We start from the raw sequence: 19,784 nt of genomic DNA, 5'->3' as shown, positions 1-19,784 counted from the left end.
TATTTTATAGACCATTTTTTTCCAACTTAAATTTATTTAAAACGGCATTCATCAGTTCTCTTATTGTCAAATAAATGCATGATGCATATTAGCTTATTTTACAATGGGAATATAAATTCTGCCAATCAATTGAATTAAAAATGCAAAATTTAGAATATATTCAGATTGGAACAAATTTGTAAGTATTTAATTTTGTTCAATTTCTATCTCCCCACAAAAAGGAACTGTAAATATAAAATGATGCAAACATATAAAGGCTTAATATTGTAAGTAATTGTAAAATATTGGTGTGTAAAGAACTTGAAGTTGTGTAGTAATTTTATGGGTTTTATCTTGTCCTGTAACTCTGTTTAGCAATGGAAATAAAATTGTAGTGTAAAAAGCAAGTGTGTTCTTAAAATGCTCTTGGAAAGTCTGGAGAATGGTTTCGTTTGCTTTGGCGAATGAAATTTCATATAAAGGCTGAAGTGTTTTTATTGTCCCAAACAAACCACCTCCCAACACAAAGGCCCTATGGCCTAGAAGCAATTCAATATCCATATGTATGTGTATGCTGGAGTAAACAAATCTGGCCTTTACACTAAATAGTATTTTGAGGGGCTTGGCAGATGGGTCTGTAGATATATAACTTTGTATTTTGTTTAGACACATAAAATATATGCTAAGGAAAAGTGCTAGAGAGGGAAGTAAAAGCACTGTGGAAAAAGTGAACCTCATTCCGAACGCTCAGTTAAGAGACAGAGATGTCCAAAACAAATCTCAGAATTTGCCTGAAATGCTTAGGTAGTTATCCTAACCCTGTACTTTGCTTAGAATATACAGCTTTGTCAAAGGTTATGATGTTAGGCTATTTTCTTATACAACAACTATTTGTATTACTGATAATATTTCAATTAGTAAAGCACATAAGTAAAATAATTCAATAATATAAGGACAAATATTGCATGCTCCCTCTTTTATAAGTAGACAAGGTAGATGGCACCACTGACTGTCCTGGCCAGTGTCAGAAGAGTTGGTCCCAGATAGAATGGGAGAAAAATATGCAGCACAACTCAAATTTTTCCTCTTTTTTTTTTAAAGAGAGAAACTGAAACAGTTTCCCTGCAAACACTGTGTAAACCTACGACTGCTGATATCATCTTATAGCAAAATAGCATAGTGGCACAGAAGATAAAGGATATTTCCCATACAATTGGTGCCCTACTTAAAAACCATCAGTATGAGAACAAAAGGTGAACAATTACTCCAAAAAGTTATGATGAGAACATAAAGGGACAGGGAAACTAGAGTACTGGAGAGGGAACAAATAAAACACAATGAATGCTGACATATTGTGATAAATGTAACTAATGCCATTGAACAATTTGTGTGGCAGTTGTCAAGTGAGACCCTAACTTCCTGGTGGTGTAAACTTTTACCAGAAACTCAAAGATATTATTTAAAAACAACAACAAAAAAGTAAAGCATACACACAAAAAACTATTTTACTTTTCATTCATTATCAGTAATTTTTAGGAATTAAAATATCTGCTAAGAGGAAGAAAAACTACTAAGGTGTATTTCAGTAGTAAATATTCATTCAGAAGCATGAAGGCAATGAAAAGAAATAACTGGCAGCATGTGGCTTTTAGATGTCGTGGAAATAGCCTTGAATTCTGATCAGAAGACCTGATTCTAGTCCTGGTTCTGCCGGAAACAGTTTCAGAGGGCCTTTTTAAAGAATTCTGTTCTAGAGGCTAAGCTTGTTGTTGTTGTTTTTGTTGTTGTTATATGTCATTGAGCTGGACCTGAGTCATAGCGACCCCTCCTTGAGTTTCCGAGGGGGTATTACTACCGAAGTAGATAGCCCAACCTTCCTTCCCAGGAGTGGCTGGTGGGTTTGAACCACCAGCTAGGCTTAGACGATCTCAAAGATTCCTGCTCTGAAATTCTACAACTCTATGAAAAAAGTATCAAAAGAGTATAGTGCCCCTCTGTCTCTAAATCATTACCTACATTTTCTTTTTAAACATGAGTCACTGGAGTGCTTTTATTCATCTTACCCTCATTCCTTCAAATCGGGATAAGGCTCTTAGAGGTCTCAAAGCTCGTAGTGTCCGTAGGGATTTGATGGCACCAAGTTCTGAGTAGCCAAGAGCATTGGCTACTAAGCTAACCAAAGAAACCTACAAAAGGAGAAAAAAAAAAAAAAAATCATTACCACCAGGAAATAAACTGTTGACCAAAGGCATAGAATTGGGTGATATTAAATAAATCTGTCTTGGCAGCCTTCATCTTTCACATAGTGGGATCATCTTATGTTACTAACCTGTCTCATGCTATTGTTTTTCTTACCAATGAAACCAGAGTCCTCTTTCATTTTTTTAATAAATATGTATGAAGCCCTTCATTTAGATATTTTACCCTATAGGGGCCTATTTCAACCTGTCATATACCACTAATGATTCAGGGTTTGTTTCACAGCCTAACTCCTCCATGGAGCTGGGCTTAGTTGCATTGATTATTTCTTTCCTGAATTTACATAGCATGTTGGTTATGTCTCCTGGAGACATTTATTTTGTAAGGGAATCAGTTGGGTTAGATATCTTATCTCCTCTTCCATGTCACATTAGCTTTTTATGACATAGGATAAAACAGTCCTTTCTTAACATGCATAATACTGTCTGGTTGAATGTGTATTAGTCAATATGTGTTGGATAAATAAAGGAGAAATTTTACCTGGAAAAGACATTTTATCAGACTATGTTGGAGTTTCATAATAATTAAGCAATTTTTATCCAAATCACAGAAGTTGAAATATAGTATATCTCATTCAGAGTTTTCATATTTTTTTTATATATATACACATATACTGATGTTATATACATATATGAATGGTTAAAGAAGACATGTCCTTTCAGGGGGAACTTTATTAGCTTTGATTTTCCTCCAGTATAATAACGTTGATTGAGCATTACTGTATGCTAGGCTCTCTCCAAAGCGACTCATACATATAAATTCTAAGAAGGAGGCACTATTACTTCCACCTTTTCACTGGTAAGAAAATTGAGGGGAAAAAAGTACACTCAGCTAAGAAGAGGTAGAGCTGAGGCTTGAACCCAAAAGATGTGACTTTTTTTTTTTTCAATTTTATTACTTTAAATTTAATAATGCATGTGATTTAACATGTGTAAAGTTCTCCTTTCCTCCCTCCCATCTTTAGTTTTTCTAGTTCTATTTTGCTTTCTGACACAAGTGCTATCATACTGTACACATTTTCTGAAACTTCCTTTGCTTTTTTTGTTCAGTTAATATCTTGGAGCTCCCTAACGTAGGGATATGGAGAATCATTGTATTATTTTAAGTGTTTACATGATAGTCCATAATTCGTTTTTGCTAATTTATTGTCCGTGTTTTTTCACTATTTCTAACAATTGCAGAATCTTTTTCTTTTTTTTAATTGTAATTTGGGTAAAAATTTACAGAGAAAATTGATTTTCCATTCAACAATTTTTACACTTTTTTTTTTTTAATTTATTGAGATTTGGGGGAAAGTTTACAGAGCAAATTCACTTTCTGTATAGCAGCCCACATATACTTTGTCTCAAGACATTGACTTCAATTTCCCACAATGCAACAGCTCCCCTCCCACTTCTTTCTCATAGTTACCTCTTCCCTGTGTCCTTCCCACCCATGCACTCCTGCCTCCTGAGCTATCTCCCTGTGCATACACAGTCTTCTATTCTCCCACGACTGATCTCTCCAAGGAGTTTATCTACCTAATGTAAATGTTCAGCTCCTATGCCTATATTTTATTTGGCTGGAAGCCACAGGAGTGGGTTCAATTCCAGACCTGAAGGGCAGCTAGGGGCCATAGTCTCAGTGGTTCCATCACGCTCTATCAGAACTGCAAACTTGGTCCTTTTTTTTTTTTTAATCATTTTGAGTTTTGTTCCACATTGCTCTTCCACTCTATCCAGGATCTCCTACAGAGATCCCCCTCCAAGTGGTTGACAGTGGTAGTCGGGCACCATCTAGTTCTTCTGGACTCATAGTTATATAGGCTGAAGGTGGCAGGGTGTACCAGTCACTTGGACTAATTGTTTCCATGTGTCATTGGTTTTCTTTATTCTTCTTTGCTCTGGATGAGGAGAGACCCATCACTGCATCTAGATAGCCACTTGGAAGTTTTTAAGATCCCAGTCGCTACTTGCCAGAGTAGGAGGTGGAACAATGTTTTGTGCAGTATGTTATGCCAATAAAGCTTGATGTTCCCTGTGACTATGGTCCGAAGCCTACAGGTCCAGCTACTCACTTCCTCTGGGTAGGTGGCTGTGGCTAAGGAGTGACTACAACCTTGCCACTTGTCAGCTCTACTGTATACCTGGGAATTCTTACAGAACATACAAATACACTTGTAGAAACATTGTCTGCCAACCCTATACATGGTCTTGGGCATATTCTCCCCTGCATAGACATGTCTCATAGTTCAGCCTGTCCACCCATCTATCTACCCATACATCAATGTTTGCCTTCACTGACAATGCAGTACTTACTGTATGTGCAAAAGGGTTCATTTTTGTTGCTTGTACTTCCCATGCACCTCTCTGTGTCTTCCACTTTCTCAGTGCCACTGTGTTCATTGCTCACATTTGGTATATTGCCCTTCTCTTCACCCAAATCAATACTTGTCTCTACTTATCTAACAGAGTACCCTCCTCACCACCACCACCACCCCTTGTTGTTGTTGTTGTTGTTATGTGCCGTCGAGTCGGCCCCGACTCATAGCGACCCCTCCTTGGGTTTCCGAGGCAGTTATCACTACGGAAGTAGGATTGCCCAACCTTCCTTCCGAGGAGTGGCTGGTGGGTTTGAACCGCCAGCCGTCTGGTTAGCAGGCAAGTGTCTTAACCACTATGCTACCAGAGCTCCCCACCACCCCTGGTAACCAACAAAAAAATTTCCTTTCATATAAAAACCTTTCCTTGACTTTTTACAATAACGGACTAATACAGTATTTGTCTTTCTGTGACTGACTTATTACACTCAGCATAGTGTCCCCCAAGTTCATCCACATTATGTGGTATTTTGCAGATTCTGTGTTATTCTTTATGGTTGCATAGTATTCCATTGTGTGCATGTACCATAGTTTGGTTATCCATTCTTCATGAGGGATATTTGTCTGTCTTTTTCCTTTTGAGTGATGTCTTTGCCTGGTTTTGGTATCAAGGTTATGCTTGCTTCATAAAATGAATTAGGGAGGGTTCCATCCTTTTCTATGCTTTGGAATAATTTGAGTTAGGATTGATGTCAGTTCTTCCCTGAATGTTTGGTAGGATTCTCTGATGAAACTGTCTGGGCCAGGACTTTTCTTTTGTTGGTAATTTTTTATGAACTCTTCAATTTCTTCTTTTGTTAAGGGTCTGTTCAACTTTTCCACCTCAGTCTGTGTTAGTTTAGGTAAGTAGTGTGTTTCTTTAAATCTATTCATTTCTTAAAGATTTTCAAATTTGTCATAGTACAGTTCTTCATAGTATCCTGATCTTAAGACTTTTTATTTCAGTTGGTTCTGTTGTGATGTCACCCATTTCATTTCTTATTTGTGTTATTTGTATTCTATCCCTCTATTCCTTTGTTAAATTTGCCAGTGGTTTGCCAATTTTATTCATCTTTTAACAAAAACAACTTCTAGTCTTGTTGATGTTTTCTATTGCTTTTATTTTCTGTTTCATTGATTTCTGCTAGAATCTATTATTTTCTTTCTTCTGGTGACTATGGGTTTTTCTTGCTGTTCTTTTTCTAATTGTTGGAGATGCTGGTTTAAGGTGTTGATTTTGGCTCTTCTTTTTTGATATGTGCATTTATTGCTGTAAATTGGCCTCTAATCACTGCTTTTGCTGTGTCCCAAAGATTTTGGTGTGTTGTGTTTTCATTCTTGTTTGATTCAAGGAATTTTTTAATTTCATTGCTTATTTCTTCTATTACCTAATCGTTCTTAAGGAGGGTATTGTTCAGTTTCCATGTATTTGCTCTTTTTCCATTGGTCTTCCTATTGTTGTTTTCTAATTTGATAGCATTGTGATCTGAGAAGATGCTTTGCAGTATTTCAATGTTTTTCAATTTATTAAGACTTGCTTTATGGCCTAACATATGGTCTATCATGGAAAATGTTCCATGTGCACTGGGAAAGAATGTATATTGTGCTGCTGTTGGGTGAAGTAGATATCTGTAAGGTCCAGTTAGTAGATTGTATTGTTTAGCTCTTCAGAGTCTTTGTTGAGTTACTTTCCAGTTGTTCTATCTTTCATTGAAAGTGGTGTGTTAAAGTCTCCTACTATGACCATGGAGTCATATATTTGCCTTTTCAATTCTGTTAAAGTCTGATTTATGTATTTTGGGGCTTTTCATTGGGTCCATAGATATTTATTATGGTTATATTTTCTCATTCAATTGATTCTTTAATCATTATATAATGTCCTACCTTGTCTTGTGTGGTGGTTTTTGTCTTAAAGTCAATTTGATCAGAAATTAATATTGGCACGCCTGCTCTTTTTTGATTGCCATTTGCTTGATACATCGTTTTCCAACCTTTGATTTTTAGTCTATTTTCATCTTTGCCTCTAAGGTTTGTCTCTTGTAGACAGCATATTGATGGGTTATATTTTCTTATCCAGTCTGGAACTCTCTGTCTCTTCAGTGGTGCATTTAATCCATTGACATTTATTGTGATTATCGACAAGTATGAATTGGTTGCTGTCATTTTGTTATGTGTTTTTTCATGGTGTTCCTGGTTTCTTTGTTCCATATTATTTTCTGTGCTGAGCTCATTATGTTTATGAATCGTGTTATCATTTCCTTTGTTGCTGTTGTTTTAGTATTTGCTGAATATTTGTGCTTGTCCTCTTTTTTATTGTGCTGTGAAGGTTTATCATTTTTCTTTGAGGTTACCCTGTGATTTATAATTTTCTTCCTGAGTTTAGAACAGTCCATTCTATCTTGTAACTCTCTTGACTTCCTCACCATTTAGAAGTTCTGTAACTACACTATTTTTCCCTCTTTTTGGTTTGTTGTTGTCCTCATTTGCCAATTGATATCTCTGGTTCCCTGTTTATAATTTTGTATGTTTATTTTACTTGGACATTTCCATAGCTGAGTTGTTTTCTCAGTTATGTCATTTTGTGTATTAATGATTGATTGTTGTTTGCTATTATTGGTTCTCTGTTCAAAGGACTCCCTTTAGTATCTCTTGTAAGGTTGGTCTGGTTTTAACAAATTCCCTTATTTTCTGCTTATCTCAAAATCTCCTAATTTCACCATCATATTTGAGGGACAATTTTGTGGGGTATATTATTCTTGGTTGGAAATTTTTCTCTTTCAGGGTTTTATATATTCCATACCATTGTCTTCTTGCTTACATGGTTTCTGCTGAAAAATTAGAGCTTATACTTATTGGTTGTTTTTTAGGTAACTTTTCATTTTTCCCATGCTGCTTTCAAGATTCTGTCTTTGTCTTTGGTGTTGGTGAGTTTGATGAGGATATGTTTGGAGACTTTCTTTTGGGTCTATCCTGTTTGGGGTTTGCTGGACCTCCTCAATAGATATATTCTCATCTTTCATCATATCAGGAAAGTTCTCTTCCAACAAATCTTCAACAGTTTTCTCAGTGGTTTTCTTTTTCTCTTCCTGTTCTGGAATTCTGGTTACATGTAGGTTATTCCTTTTGATGGTATTCCACGTGAACCTTAGGCTTTCTTCATTTTTTTTTTTTTTTCTGATTGATCCCTTTTCAAAGAAGGATTCAGGTATTTGTCTTCAATCTCATTAATTCTGTCTACCATTGATTCAATTCTACTCCTTTGCACTTTCCATGTGTTATCTATTTCTGAAAATTAGTGTTAATCTTCTGGATTTCTATCTGTAGATTTTGTATCATTTCTAATTTTTCATTTATTCTGTCATTTTGTTCTTGTATTTTCTTCTGAAATTGTTCTAGGGTTTTGTCTGTATTTTACTTAATTGTGTCAGTGTTTTCCTTGCTCTGTCTCTTAATCCTTTGAAGATACCTAGGTATAATTCCTTTGAATTCCTTATCAGGGAGTTCCAATGCTGCTTCTTGCACAGGGATGTGTTTTGGGTCTGTATCTTGCTCCCTTGTTTCTACCACTTTATCTTGCTTTTTTGTGTGAACTGTGATGGTCTGTTGTCTTTGAGACATTGTGATGTTGTTGTATTTAGATCTCTGTTAACTGTTTGTGAAGAGCAGTTAAGGGTGAGTCAGGATCTTCTTGGTGGTTGTTTATTGTCGGCCAGTTGGTGGAGAAGGAAGTGGTGACTTTCACTCAGTAAATGGATCTGCAGGAGGTGTGAGTGTGGTTGCATTGTATGGGCACGGTTGCCGTCTCCCACTCAGTTAGACAAATACAATGATTGAAAAGCCATCAAAAAAGTAAAAGCAAGTGGACAGAAAACACACCACACAAACACAGGAATAATCAGCAATAAAAGAAAAAAGAAAAGAAAAACAAACAAGCGACAACAACAAATAAACCCCATAATATCTGGGGAGGGGGCAAAAAGAGAAAAGAGGCAGAGTAGGAGAATAAAGAAGAAAAACATGGGAAAAATGCAAAAAGAAAAACAAGGAATGGGGTTAACCATGAGAAAGAAAAAAAAAAAGGGAACCAGGAACAGGGAAGAGAGGAAAAGCTGAAAACTAGAACCTGGGAAGGGAAGAATAAATAATAATAATAAAAAGGACAGTAATAATAATAATAATAGCAATTATTTTAAAACAGACAAAAACTAATAAACTTAAAAAAAGGGAAATAAAATCTGGGCAGGGTGGGGCAGAGCACCCAGGCTCCATCAGAGCACCCAGACAGGGATAGAATTCCTGCCAGCCCCGAAGGTGGGTGGTAGTGAGGGATGGTTGCACCTCCATTCACCAAGAGAGTGTGGGGTATAATAGTAATTTGGTGGTTATGTCTGTGGGTCAACTTGGCTGGGCCTGGTTGAGCGGCTGGGCAGCTGGTGGTAGTTATTCCCCATGATGAGACTGGCAATCAACTCCATGGTGGGATCTACCACAAGCAGTTGAGTAGCTGCTTTGGGTGTGTGGTCTGCTTCCCATATATAAGAAGCAGCTTTGGGAATGGCCTCTAGCTTATGGCACTTTAAACCCTGCATGTAGATGTGTCTATTCACCAGCCTGCCATGCTCTGACAACCTTAGGACTTATAATGGAATTGAATAAATGGCCTGCCATGTGGTTTGGTAACATCAGGACTGTGCCTTTTTACTTGTCAACCTTGGGTTTGTCAGCCTCAGCAGCCAGCAGCTGTCTGAGTGAAGAAATGCTCCAGTGGGCTGGGAGCAGGAGGCAGAGCTAGCCCCCAAGGTTGATGGGCTTTCACTCAGCCCCTAGAGCTTGGTACTTTGAACTTGGACTTAAAGCCTCCGAATTGTAAGAATAAATTCCTGTTTGTTAAGGTCATCCCATTTGTGGTATATTCTTGTGAAAGTGGCACTAGGTAACCAGAACAGGTAACAAGGGCAGTATCACATCTTTCCTGTCGTTCATGTCCAGATTGTCCTTGGGTCCCTGGCAGGTGGAGCCTATTCTTAGGTCCCTGGAATCTGAGAAAATGCTGTTGCTTTAAATATCCAAAATGTTCAAACTGCTTGTAAACATTCAAAATGGCTGTGCTCTCTGGACAGGCAAATGTCCACAGCTCAGCCTGTCTCTCTCTTTGCTGCTTCCTCCTATTCAACAGCCACCAGTGTAGTCCTCCATGCAGCTCCTGGCTAGCAGGGCTGACTTTCAGGTTAATTCTTAGGTCCTAACACCACTTGGCAATATCCAAGCTGTCCATATCGTTAGGATTGCTTACAGCCTGCAGCTCCATATGTCTCCTTTTTCAGTGTTTTCGGACAGGTTCTTCTACTAGTTGGAGTTTAGTCCACTTTTGTATCCCTCCTTTCAAAGCTCAGGGCTCCAGGATTATCTTCTGTATCTGTGTTAATTGGTTCCCCTTTTCTTTGTTGAAGAGGGTCTGTGTAGTTTGTCTGCCTATTCTGCCATTTTCTGAAACCTTCCAACATTTTATACACATTTTGTTTTGTGACATTTCATTGTAATCCCCACAATGTAACAACACTTTTCCAACATCTTCCCAGTATTTGCTGTTTCCCTTTGTCTTTCCTATTCCTTCCTGCCTTCTTAATTTTGCCTCTGTGGAAATCCTTCCCTCTTGATGTTGTTTGAATGAGTGTATTAATTCCTGGTGTTTCTGTTTACCTTAGAGGTCTGTTCATCATTTGGCTGAAAGTTGAGCCATAGGTGTCAGTTCAGTTCCCAGCTTGAAGGATGTCTAAGTTTAGGCCATAGTCTCAGAAGTTCTACTAGTTTCCATTAGACTAGTAAGTCTGGTCTTTTTTTTTTTTTAATGATGTTGAGTTTTATTCCACATTTTTTTTTTTCCCATTCTGTCTGAGACCTCTTGTGATCCCTTTGAGAGTGGCCAGCAGTATTAGCCAGGTACCAGGTAGTTCTTCTGGTCACAGGGTCATTGAGGCTGGGGTTCACATGGTACATTAGTCCTTTGGACTAATTGTTTCCTTGCGTCTTCAATTTTCTTCAGTTTTTTGCTCCGGACAGAGAAAGACCAATAGTTACACATTAAATAGCCACTTGCAAGTTTTTAAAACATCAGTTGCTACTCATCAAAGTAGGATATAGAACATTGTCTTTGTGGAGTATATTAGGCCAATTGACTCCCAAGATTATGGTCCTGAGCTCCTATGGGCAGGGACTCATTCCTTCAAGGTATTTTGTTATGGCTAAGAAGTTTTCACAACTTTGTCCCCTATATGTTTTACTGTATCCATGGATACATTTTCAGCACATATTAATACATATGTAGAAGTATTCTTTGTCAAACCTGTATATATTGAGGGTGTAGGTCCATTGACCTTCCCGTACTTGTTCAACTTGAGTGTCTATCCATGTATCAACTTGTAGATTATTGTTAGTACTGCTGTTGCAGGACTGTGCATCTTATAGTATTTACCTTTGTTGCCTTTCTCTCTTGTGCTCCTCCCAGTATCTTCCTCTGCCTTGATTATTTTGTGCTTATCTCCTCCTTACTGTTTATTGCCTTTCCCTTCACCCAGGTTAATACATGTTTGAGTTAATAATTTCCCTTCTCTTCCTCTCCCACTCCTGGTAACTTTCAAAGAATTATTCTTTGTGTGTGTAAACCATTTTTTTTTTTTTTTTAAACTTTGCTGTTAATGTTAGGGTGATATATCATTGTTGCTTTTTCCAGTGGCTAATGATCAGGAACATTTCACGTGTTTGTTAGCTGCTTGAATGTCTTCTTTGGTAGTGTGTTCATGTCCTCTACCCATTTTTTAACTGGATTTTTGGTCATTTTGTTGAGATGTTGACGTTTTCTGTATATTTTAGAGATTAGTCTCTTGTCTGATATGTCATTGCCAGTTTTCCCCCCAGTTCTTAGATTCTCTTTTTAGTCCTTCAGCAAAATCTTTTGATGCACATAAATGTTTAACTGTAAGAGGTCCCAGTTGGGTGGTTTGTCTTCTGGCTGTGCATCTTCAGTTATGTTCGAGAGTGTATTTATGCCATGTATTAGGGCCCCTAAGCTTGTCCTATTTTTTCTTTGATGGTTTTATGATATTACATTTTATATGTAGGTCTTTGATATACATCAGAGTATTCGTATGTGGTGAGAAATGTGGATCCTGTTTCATTTTCTTGCAAATGGATATCCAGTTTTGCCAGCACCATTTGTTAAAGAGACTCTGTCTTCCCCATTTAATTGTTTTTGGCTCTTTGTCAAAGATCAGGTGTCTGTAGATGGTTGGATTTACTTCTGGATTATCAATTCTGTTCCATAGGTCTATGTGTCTGTCATTGTACCAAAGCAGGCTGTTTTAATGAGTGTAGGTGTATAGTAGGGTTTGATATCAGAGAGTGTGAGGCCTTCTAATTTTTTTTTTTTTTCCTTTAGTGATGTTTTCTTATCGGAAGTATCTTAAAGCTGGTGACTAGTTTTTCTGTAGCCTCAAAGAATGATTACGGAATCTGTATCAGGATTGCATTATATCTATAGGTTGCTTTGGGTATTATTGCCCTTTTCACAATGTTAAGTCTTCCTATTCATGAGCATGGTATAGTCTTTGGTTTATGTAGGTCTTTTTTTGTTTCTTGTAGTAATGCTTTGCAGTTTTCTTTGTATAGATCTTTTGAAAAGATCTGACTTTAAAACCATATTTTAACTTCTACGTTATACCTGTTATAATTGAATCTCCTTTAATAGTAGTTCATGCTTCATTGACCATAATCACCGATTATCATAATAAGCACTTATAAAGTGTTAGGCATCAAATTATGCTATCAATGTGAATAAAAGCAACAATTTTGGCTTCCTTATTGAGGACACCAATATGTCATGAATAATGTTAAGATCCAAGGCAGGAACCACTAGGTTCTAAGACCTGCTGGTAATTCAAAATGCATATCAGCATTGAGAAGTGTCCCTAATCTGCTTTTGTTCATTTCAACAGAACAGCATATGGAGTTTCTAAGGAACCCCTGAGCAAGCAGAAAGGCAGATTCAGAATGGAAAACATAGGCCATATCAGCAACCTATGCTTTTTGTGAAGTGAAAATCTCCTATGGCAAAAAATATTTCATAATGGTTGACTCTTTTACTGAAATATATTTTGGGTACATTAGCACCTTAGCATAATTTAGAGCCAAAGTTGATATGATGATAGACACTTAGATGAATTTTCCAAGGGTTGATGTTTATGTATAATCCATAAAACCATAAGAATTCTCAAAATTTTCCAATACATTATATATTTAGTTCACTGTAAGACCAACAGCATTTATAGTATATTTGCTTTTTTACATGAAGATAGTACATTTTTTACCTTTGTATAAGAAGAAAGGAATCATTACATTGAATCAGAACAGGTTGTCCATCTAGTGCAATATTCTGGCAGACAGAAGGAAGGTTTAAATTGTCTTACATGATTCTAGCCTGAATTATCATTGTTAACTCTCTTTATCGCTCCATCTACCATTCTTGCCACTACCTTGTTAATCAGCATTTTATCTCTGTCACTTTCTTGAGCTGTCTTCATCCATGAAACCAATGACTTCCATCTTGCTAAATCCAATAGTCAATTCTTAGTTCTTATATATTACTTGACCTCGCTGCAGTCTACGACAGAGTTGACCATCAGTACATCAGTATATGGAGGAGAGAGTAGACAGTGAAGGATTATCTTCTCTGGACTTTCTTTGTTACTAAGTAATTGTGCTATTTTAAGAGAATTGCTTAAACTGAAGCTTCAGTTGCCTAATGTCTAGAATTAAGACTAGCTATTGTTTAAGATACATTCCAGCTATAGAATGTAAGACTATTTGTAACTTTCCTGAATGGATAACTTTTTAGAACAGTACTAAGGTTTATTTGTATTATTCATGAAAGACCAGCCACGGATATAAAAGTAATTTCTTTTCTATTAAAAGCAACTTGGTAGATTTCTCATCAATTTAAAGGGTTAAACATATTTTGGTTATAGATTTATCTGTGTGTGGGAGGAAGGGGAATGGAATTTAGATAGTTCCAGACTTGTCAAAAATGATAAAAAGAATGAATGCATACATACGGCAATCATTGATTGATATTGGCAAGTGTTAGAGCTAAAATAAAGTGCTCTCTCATTGCTGGGAAATGTGCTAGAGATAGTGCTTATAGCACCTTGTTTTGTTGGGAGGCTGTGAAGCCTGTACAGTGGAATATCACAGACTACAAAGAACCAGATGACTGTCATTTTATCCCAGAGTCTCTCTCACTTGGAATAAAAATGTAAACTGCAAGTTAGACCGATCCCATAATTGGCAGTGTTCCTATGACTACTCACCCCAGGGTAATTGGATTCAGAACAGGGCTCCTATACTTCTTTGCACAGTAAATATCTGATTAGCTAGTATATCTAACTATTGACTGAATAATGGAAATGTATTTTATTGGCTCTGTGGACATGTGGTTGAATGAATGGAGAAAATGGGGTAATTTAACATCACAACCACACACACACACAAAAAAAAAACCCAAACTCACTGCCATCAAGTTGGTTCTGACTCATAGCAACCTTCTAGGACAGAGTAGAACAGTCTCATAGAGTTTCCAGGGCTGCAAATCTTTAGAGAAGCAGAATGCCTCATCTTTCTCCCATGGAGCAGCTAATGGATACGAACCAACAATCTTTTGATTAGCAGCCAAATGCTTTAACCACTATGCCACCACAGCTTCTAATTTAACATTAGTCATATATACTCTAACAAGGGACTAAAGTATAATTGTTACAACTCCTGACCTCAAATCTGGCTTGATTTTACCTCCTGGAGATTTTTTTTAATTGAACTGTCTAATTAACAGTTGTTTAGCTATTCTTTTACCCTGTGGTTCCCAGGCAGAAAAAGGAAGAGTTTCTGCCTGTAGTATTGAGAAACTGCTTCCGTCTTTGTTTTCTCTACCACTTTCCACTTTATTAGGACTTCCTTTACCCTTTTCCATGATACATTCCTCACCGTTGCATGTAATTTAAAAAAAAGTAATAATAACTGCATAATTGTGTCAGCATTATACATCTAAGTTCCCAAAAATCAGTTTTAATCATAGAAATATTTGAAATGTCAAGCTTGCTTCTTTTAAGAATAATTTCATAAAAATCACTCAGAATACTTACATCCACAATCAAGAAGTCCAGCCAGCACCAGGCATTAGTGAAATATGTTTGAAATCCATAGGCTACCCATTTGAGAAGCATTTCCAAAATGAATATGTAAGTGAAGACCTTGTCAGCATATTCTAGCATGGTTTTGATAGTCTTTCGCTGTTCAATATATATGTCTTCAAAAGCCTGTGAACCAAGAATACTTTTTTATTTTACTTAAATACTTGCCTTTGCCAAACCCTGGATAACATTACTTAATGTATTACAGAGCACAAAACAGTAATTTAATACACAATGGCTAATAACAAACAAACTTTGATAAACACCAGAAAAAAATCTAAAAGACAAAAACTTAGTGGCAAAATGTTGGCAAGAAAATTTCAGTTTTTCACACTCTTTAAGAGTTGAAATTCTTTATTTTTACTGTCTTTACAATTTAATATTTAATATATACTTCTCGTTCTCTCACTCCAAAGCCTGTATCACAATTCCCACTACTAAGACATGCTTTTAGAGAAGTACTATGAACTCAGAAAATGATAGCAATTCTGTAAATGAGGGATAGAGTTGGCCTATTCCAACATTAATTTCTATGATTATATGAATGATCTGGCTTCTTCTGAAAGAATAAGTGATTAGATATGAAGTAAGCAAAATACACTTTTATTTCGTAAGTTTATATAGTTATTGAGGAAAACTGGATGATATTTGACATGGAAGGTAACGTAGTTACAGAATGTGCAAGTGGTTGTCTAAACGAGGGAAACATCTGTTAGATAAACACCAGATGAGACATTCCATCTGGCCATTTCATTTGTTTGATGTGTTCTGTACTGAATTTTGCATAGTTAAACCCTTGGTTGCAAAGTTCTGCAAGCCATGTATATACTTTCCCTTTCAATTCTTAAATGTTTTTGGTACTTTTGGAGGCTAATATGGTTTATGAGACTTTGATTCTCTGCCACACACATTTCACTTACCAAAGCACCACTGCTAAGGAGGATCATGAAGACGATGAAAGTTTCAAACCAGTTGTGCTCAACAATGCTGTAGCAGGTTTTTCGAAGATTCCACCAGAGTTTTCCTTTGCCTTCTTCTGTACTTACTTGACAAAATGGAAACTTTTTAATACATCCTAAAAATAACGTTAAATATAATTTATTAGAAAAATATATTTTATTCATAAATAGGAAAAAAAAATCTTTCTTGCCTTCTGCCCTAATTGTGCATTTTATGGGACAATTTGCTCTGGTGGTGTAGTGCCTAAGGCATGTGACTGCTCACCAGAAGGCTGGCGGTTCAAACCCACTAGCCACTCCTCAGAAGGAAGATTGGGCAATCTACTTCCGTAGAGATACTACGTTGGAAACCCAAGGAGGTGTTGCTATGAGTCGAATACGACTCGACAGCAGCGAGTTTTGTTTTTTGTTTTTTTTTTTGGTTGCCTAGCTATATTCAGTGGGAGCTCTGGTAGTGTAGTGCCTAAGGCACTTGACTGCTAACCACAAGGCTGATGGTTCAAACCCACCAGCCACTCCTCGGAAGGAAGATGGGGCAATCTACTTCTGTAGTGATACCTCCTCGGAAACCCAAGGAGGGGTCACTATGAGTCGGGTCTGACTCAATGGCATATAACAACAACAACAGCTATATTCAGTATCCGTTCTATATAGTGAATTATTCTCAGACTTGTATATTTAGCCAGCCACGTAGAATTTAGGAATTGCTTTGCCAAGCATAGTTTGAGGTTGAATGGCTTTATTTTTCAGGGTGGTCAGTGTCTCTGTTTGCCTCAGTGCCATTGATGGAAATAGGGTCCAGGTGTACCTCTCAGGTTTAGGACAAAACAACATGTTAAAACTACATGTTCTTCATATTTTGATGAGAGTCTAGGTTTTCACTTCCTTTTTCTCATGCACAGAAAATCTCTCCCTCTTCCCAGGTATCTGCCACTGTCAGTTTTCCTGAGCGAATTTATTTTCAGCCTTACTGCTTTCCTTAGTCACACCTGTGACTCATCTTGTCAGTCAGTATCTTATTCCTTTGTACTCTCCCTCTTAGCTTTCATATTATTTCGAACTTCCATCCACTTTTCTGTTATAACTCTGAGCTAGTGCTCATCAGATTAAATTCACTCACGTCAAATCAACAAATCTTTATTGATCTGTGTGCAAGACACTGTACTGGTTGCTGTGAGAACAACTACAATTCTTCCCGGCAAAGCTCTATAACATATCTATATCCCAAAATAGCCCTTGCCACACTTAAAAATAACCACATTTAAAACTGTAAGGGATGGGTTCTAATTATAGTATCTATAAATTAAACCACTGCACTGCCAATGCGGTCTGAAGGGAGTAAAGCATAAATGAGACAACTTGCAGCATTCCATTTATGTCATGGTGTTTGGTTCCCCACATTGTAAGGGATGGAAAGAAAAGACTTCACATCAGCTAAACCGTCCAGGCACAGCCACCGCTATAGTGTAATATGGAACTACTGATAGACTGACTTTTTTTTAAGGAGTTAAGAGAAAAACAGATAGGCATACCATCATCAATTATTTCAAATATTTCCTTTAAATGAAGTATATTACATCTGTTTCAGGAATGAGGGAAGGTTGTATTTAATCTTATTAAAGATTGTTTACCTTCAGTAAAACACGCTTCTGGTTTAAGATCTTCCTCAGGTTCTGTTTCTGCTTGTTCACCTTCTCGGGGTGGAGCAACATCTACTGTGCTTCCTTCAGATGAGCTAGTTGCATTTAGTTTCTGGAAAGAAAACCCCATAGCAAAAATGTGATTTTTCTTCCATTTTTTAAAGGTAATTTGGAAAAGCTCTGTCATAGTCTGGAAAAAGTCAGTGGTAGCATTTGACTATAAACATCACTGATAATTCAGTACTAATAATTTGACATAATTAAAGACCTAATACTTAAAACAACGTAAATATTGAACTGATTTATACATACAGTTTCTAATATTAAGATTAGACAGCATTCAGTGTGGGTGATTTGGAAAGGATAGATTATACTGATTAATATGTTTTATGATCTTTATTTGTACATGAGTGCCACACCAAAATATAATAAATTAGTACTCAGGCCAAACCAAGAGAGTTTGATAAAAATTGGATATGCTGTCATCTACTACTGATTATATTAATTAAAAAGCATCAAATCAAATTGTAATTTCCACCTCTTCAGATGGAAATTTTTAGAGGGCAAGAACATTACCAGTTGTTTCTAAGTACTGTCCATGTTTCTGTAATTTTAGAAAGAAGAGCAGCACATTAACATTAGTCACAGTCATTATATTTCAACTTTGAGCTATATTTTCCTCTGGCTTATATAATTTTCTTCCTACTTTACTAGCAGATAAATGATGGATCTCCTCTTCTTTTTTTTCAACTGCTGAAATGAATGTGATACTTGCCAAAGAACTATAAATGAAATGGAAATTTCTTCATAAATGGCATTGTCCAGAATCTGTATGGATGTTCATTAGGAACACATTTTGAATTCAACATGTCATCAGACTACAAATTTTCCCTTTAAATCATTGTGACATGCCACATCACATGGATAGAAAGAGTCACTTCAGTGTTAGAAGCATAAATATCTAGTAAGAACTGTTAGATCACTTGGGAAGACATTATGAATGTGTGGTGTTTTATGAAAACTGATACAAAGACAAGACACAGCACTACCTAGGTAATGCAAACGTTTTAGAATTAAATTTTTGTGCATGGACATACTAGTGGCTTCAAAGACCCCCACTGATTTCAGTAACTAAATGGCAGGCTGACTCTGCTGTAGTCTGCTGAAGGAGTTAATGTATTATCCAAAAATGTCTAAACGACTCCCTAAGCACAAGTATAAGGAGCTCTGGTGGCGCAGTGCTTAAAGCATTTATTTGACTGCTAACCAGAAGGTTGGAGGTTCAAACCCACCAGCCACTCTGTGGAAGGAAAACTGGGCAATCTACTTCTGTAGATTTACTGCCTTGGAAACCCAATGGGGGTTACTATGAGTCAGAATTGACTCGATGGCAGTGGATTTGTTTTTTTTTTGGTTAAGCACAAGTATATTGGGGAAAATTTGTAAATCAGAATTCCTGATTTATTGAAATTATAATGCAAATGTAATTTAATATTTTAGAATATGAAAAGAAGAGTAGTATCAAGATGATCCCTTCTGTGCTGTTACTTTGAGGATGACATTAACAATGTCCAACTATATATATTATGAAAATTACTTTAAGTCAAAACATAATTCTATAATGCAGTGTCTTTTAGCCTTAAGTATGCTAAACAGAGAATTGAGGCCACCATTTTTGGCTGATGGTTCTCAGGATCACTATAATACAGAAATTTCTACCGTAAAATTCCTCTAGATTTTGGATGTGGGGAAACCACACATATTTTCTTCTTCCAAAATATTTCTGCCTATTGCAGTCAAGATATTTTTTGTTCTTTTAAGACAGGCCTAGAAAAGCTACCACTGTATAGAATTGCAGCAGCTCCTGGTGTAACCAAGAAAACACTGGATGATTGATTGGGCTCACCAACTAACCCTTCTCTTTCAAGTTCACTGGTGTTTTCTACATTGGACACCATGGCATTTGATAAGTGGCAGGAATAATATCCACTTCATAAATTAACACCAGTAAAAAACAATGTGATTTTGAGGTTATAAAAGGTTCTGTTTTTTCTTCTTCCTCTTGGCTAATTCAAGCTCAATCATTTCTTCTCTGCTTAGGTCATTGTCCATCTCCTGCGTTAAATCTTTATTTCCTGTACAATCTCTCCATGATAAATTTTATAAAATGTTTAGTCCATTCCACTTCTTTCCTTTATATGTGTGTGTATATATATATAAAACAAGCGAACTGCCATCAAGTCTGATCTGACTCACAGCGACCCCTCCTAGGGTTTCCAAGGCAGTATCGCTATGGAAGTAGATTTCTCAACCTTTATTCTGAGCAGTGGCTGGTGGGTTTGAACCAATAGGCTTCTGGTTAGCAGTCAAA

At 36.7% G+C, this 19,784-nt stretch overlaps 1 protein-coding gene across 1 annotated transcript in view; it reads right to left on the bottom strand.

Moving 5' to 3' along the window:
• Positions 1–19,784, bottom strand: part of LOC103203129 (sodium channel protein type 3 subunit alpha) — a 115,351-nt gene that overhangs the window by 10,428 nt on the left and 85,139 nt on the right. Inside the window, exons 17-20 of the mRNA XM_007948320.2 lie at positions 17,405–17,525; positions 15,735–15,889; positions 14,767–14,940; positions 2,043–2,165 (exon numbers count right to left, since the gene is read on the bottom strand). Coding sequence (XP_007946511.1) covers positions 2,043–2,165; positions 14,767–14,940; positions 15,735–15,889; positions 17,405–17,525 — 573 coding nt within the window. The remainder of the gene's footprint in view (positions 1–2,042; positions 2,166–14,766; positions 14,941–15,734; positions 15,890–17,404; positions 17,526–19,784) is intronic.

The sequence above is a fragment of the Orycteropus afer genome, unplaced genomic scaffold (assembly GCF_000298275.1).
Source record: "Orycteropus afer afer isolate SDZICR_OR568_19922 unplaced genomic scaffold, OryAfe1.0 scaffold00001, whole genome shotgun sequence".
Classification (NCBI taxonomy): domain Eukaryota; kingdom Metazoa; phylum Chordata; class Mammalia; order Tubulidentata; family Orycteropodidae; genus Orycteropus; species Orycteropus afer.
This window is presented reverse-complemented; position numbering and strand designations above follow the sequence as displayed.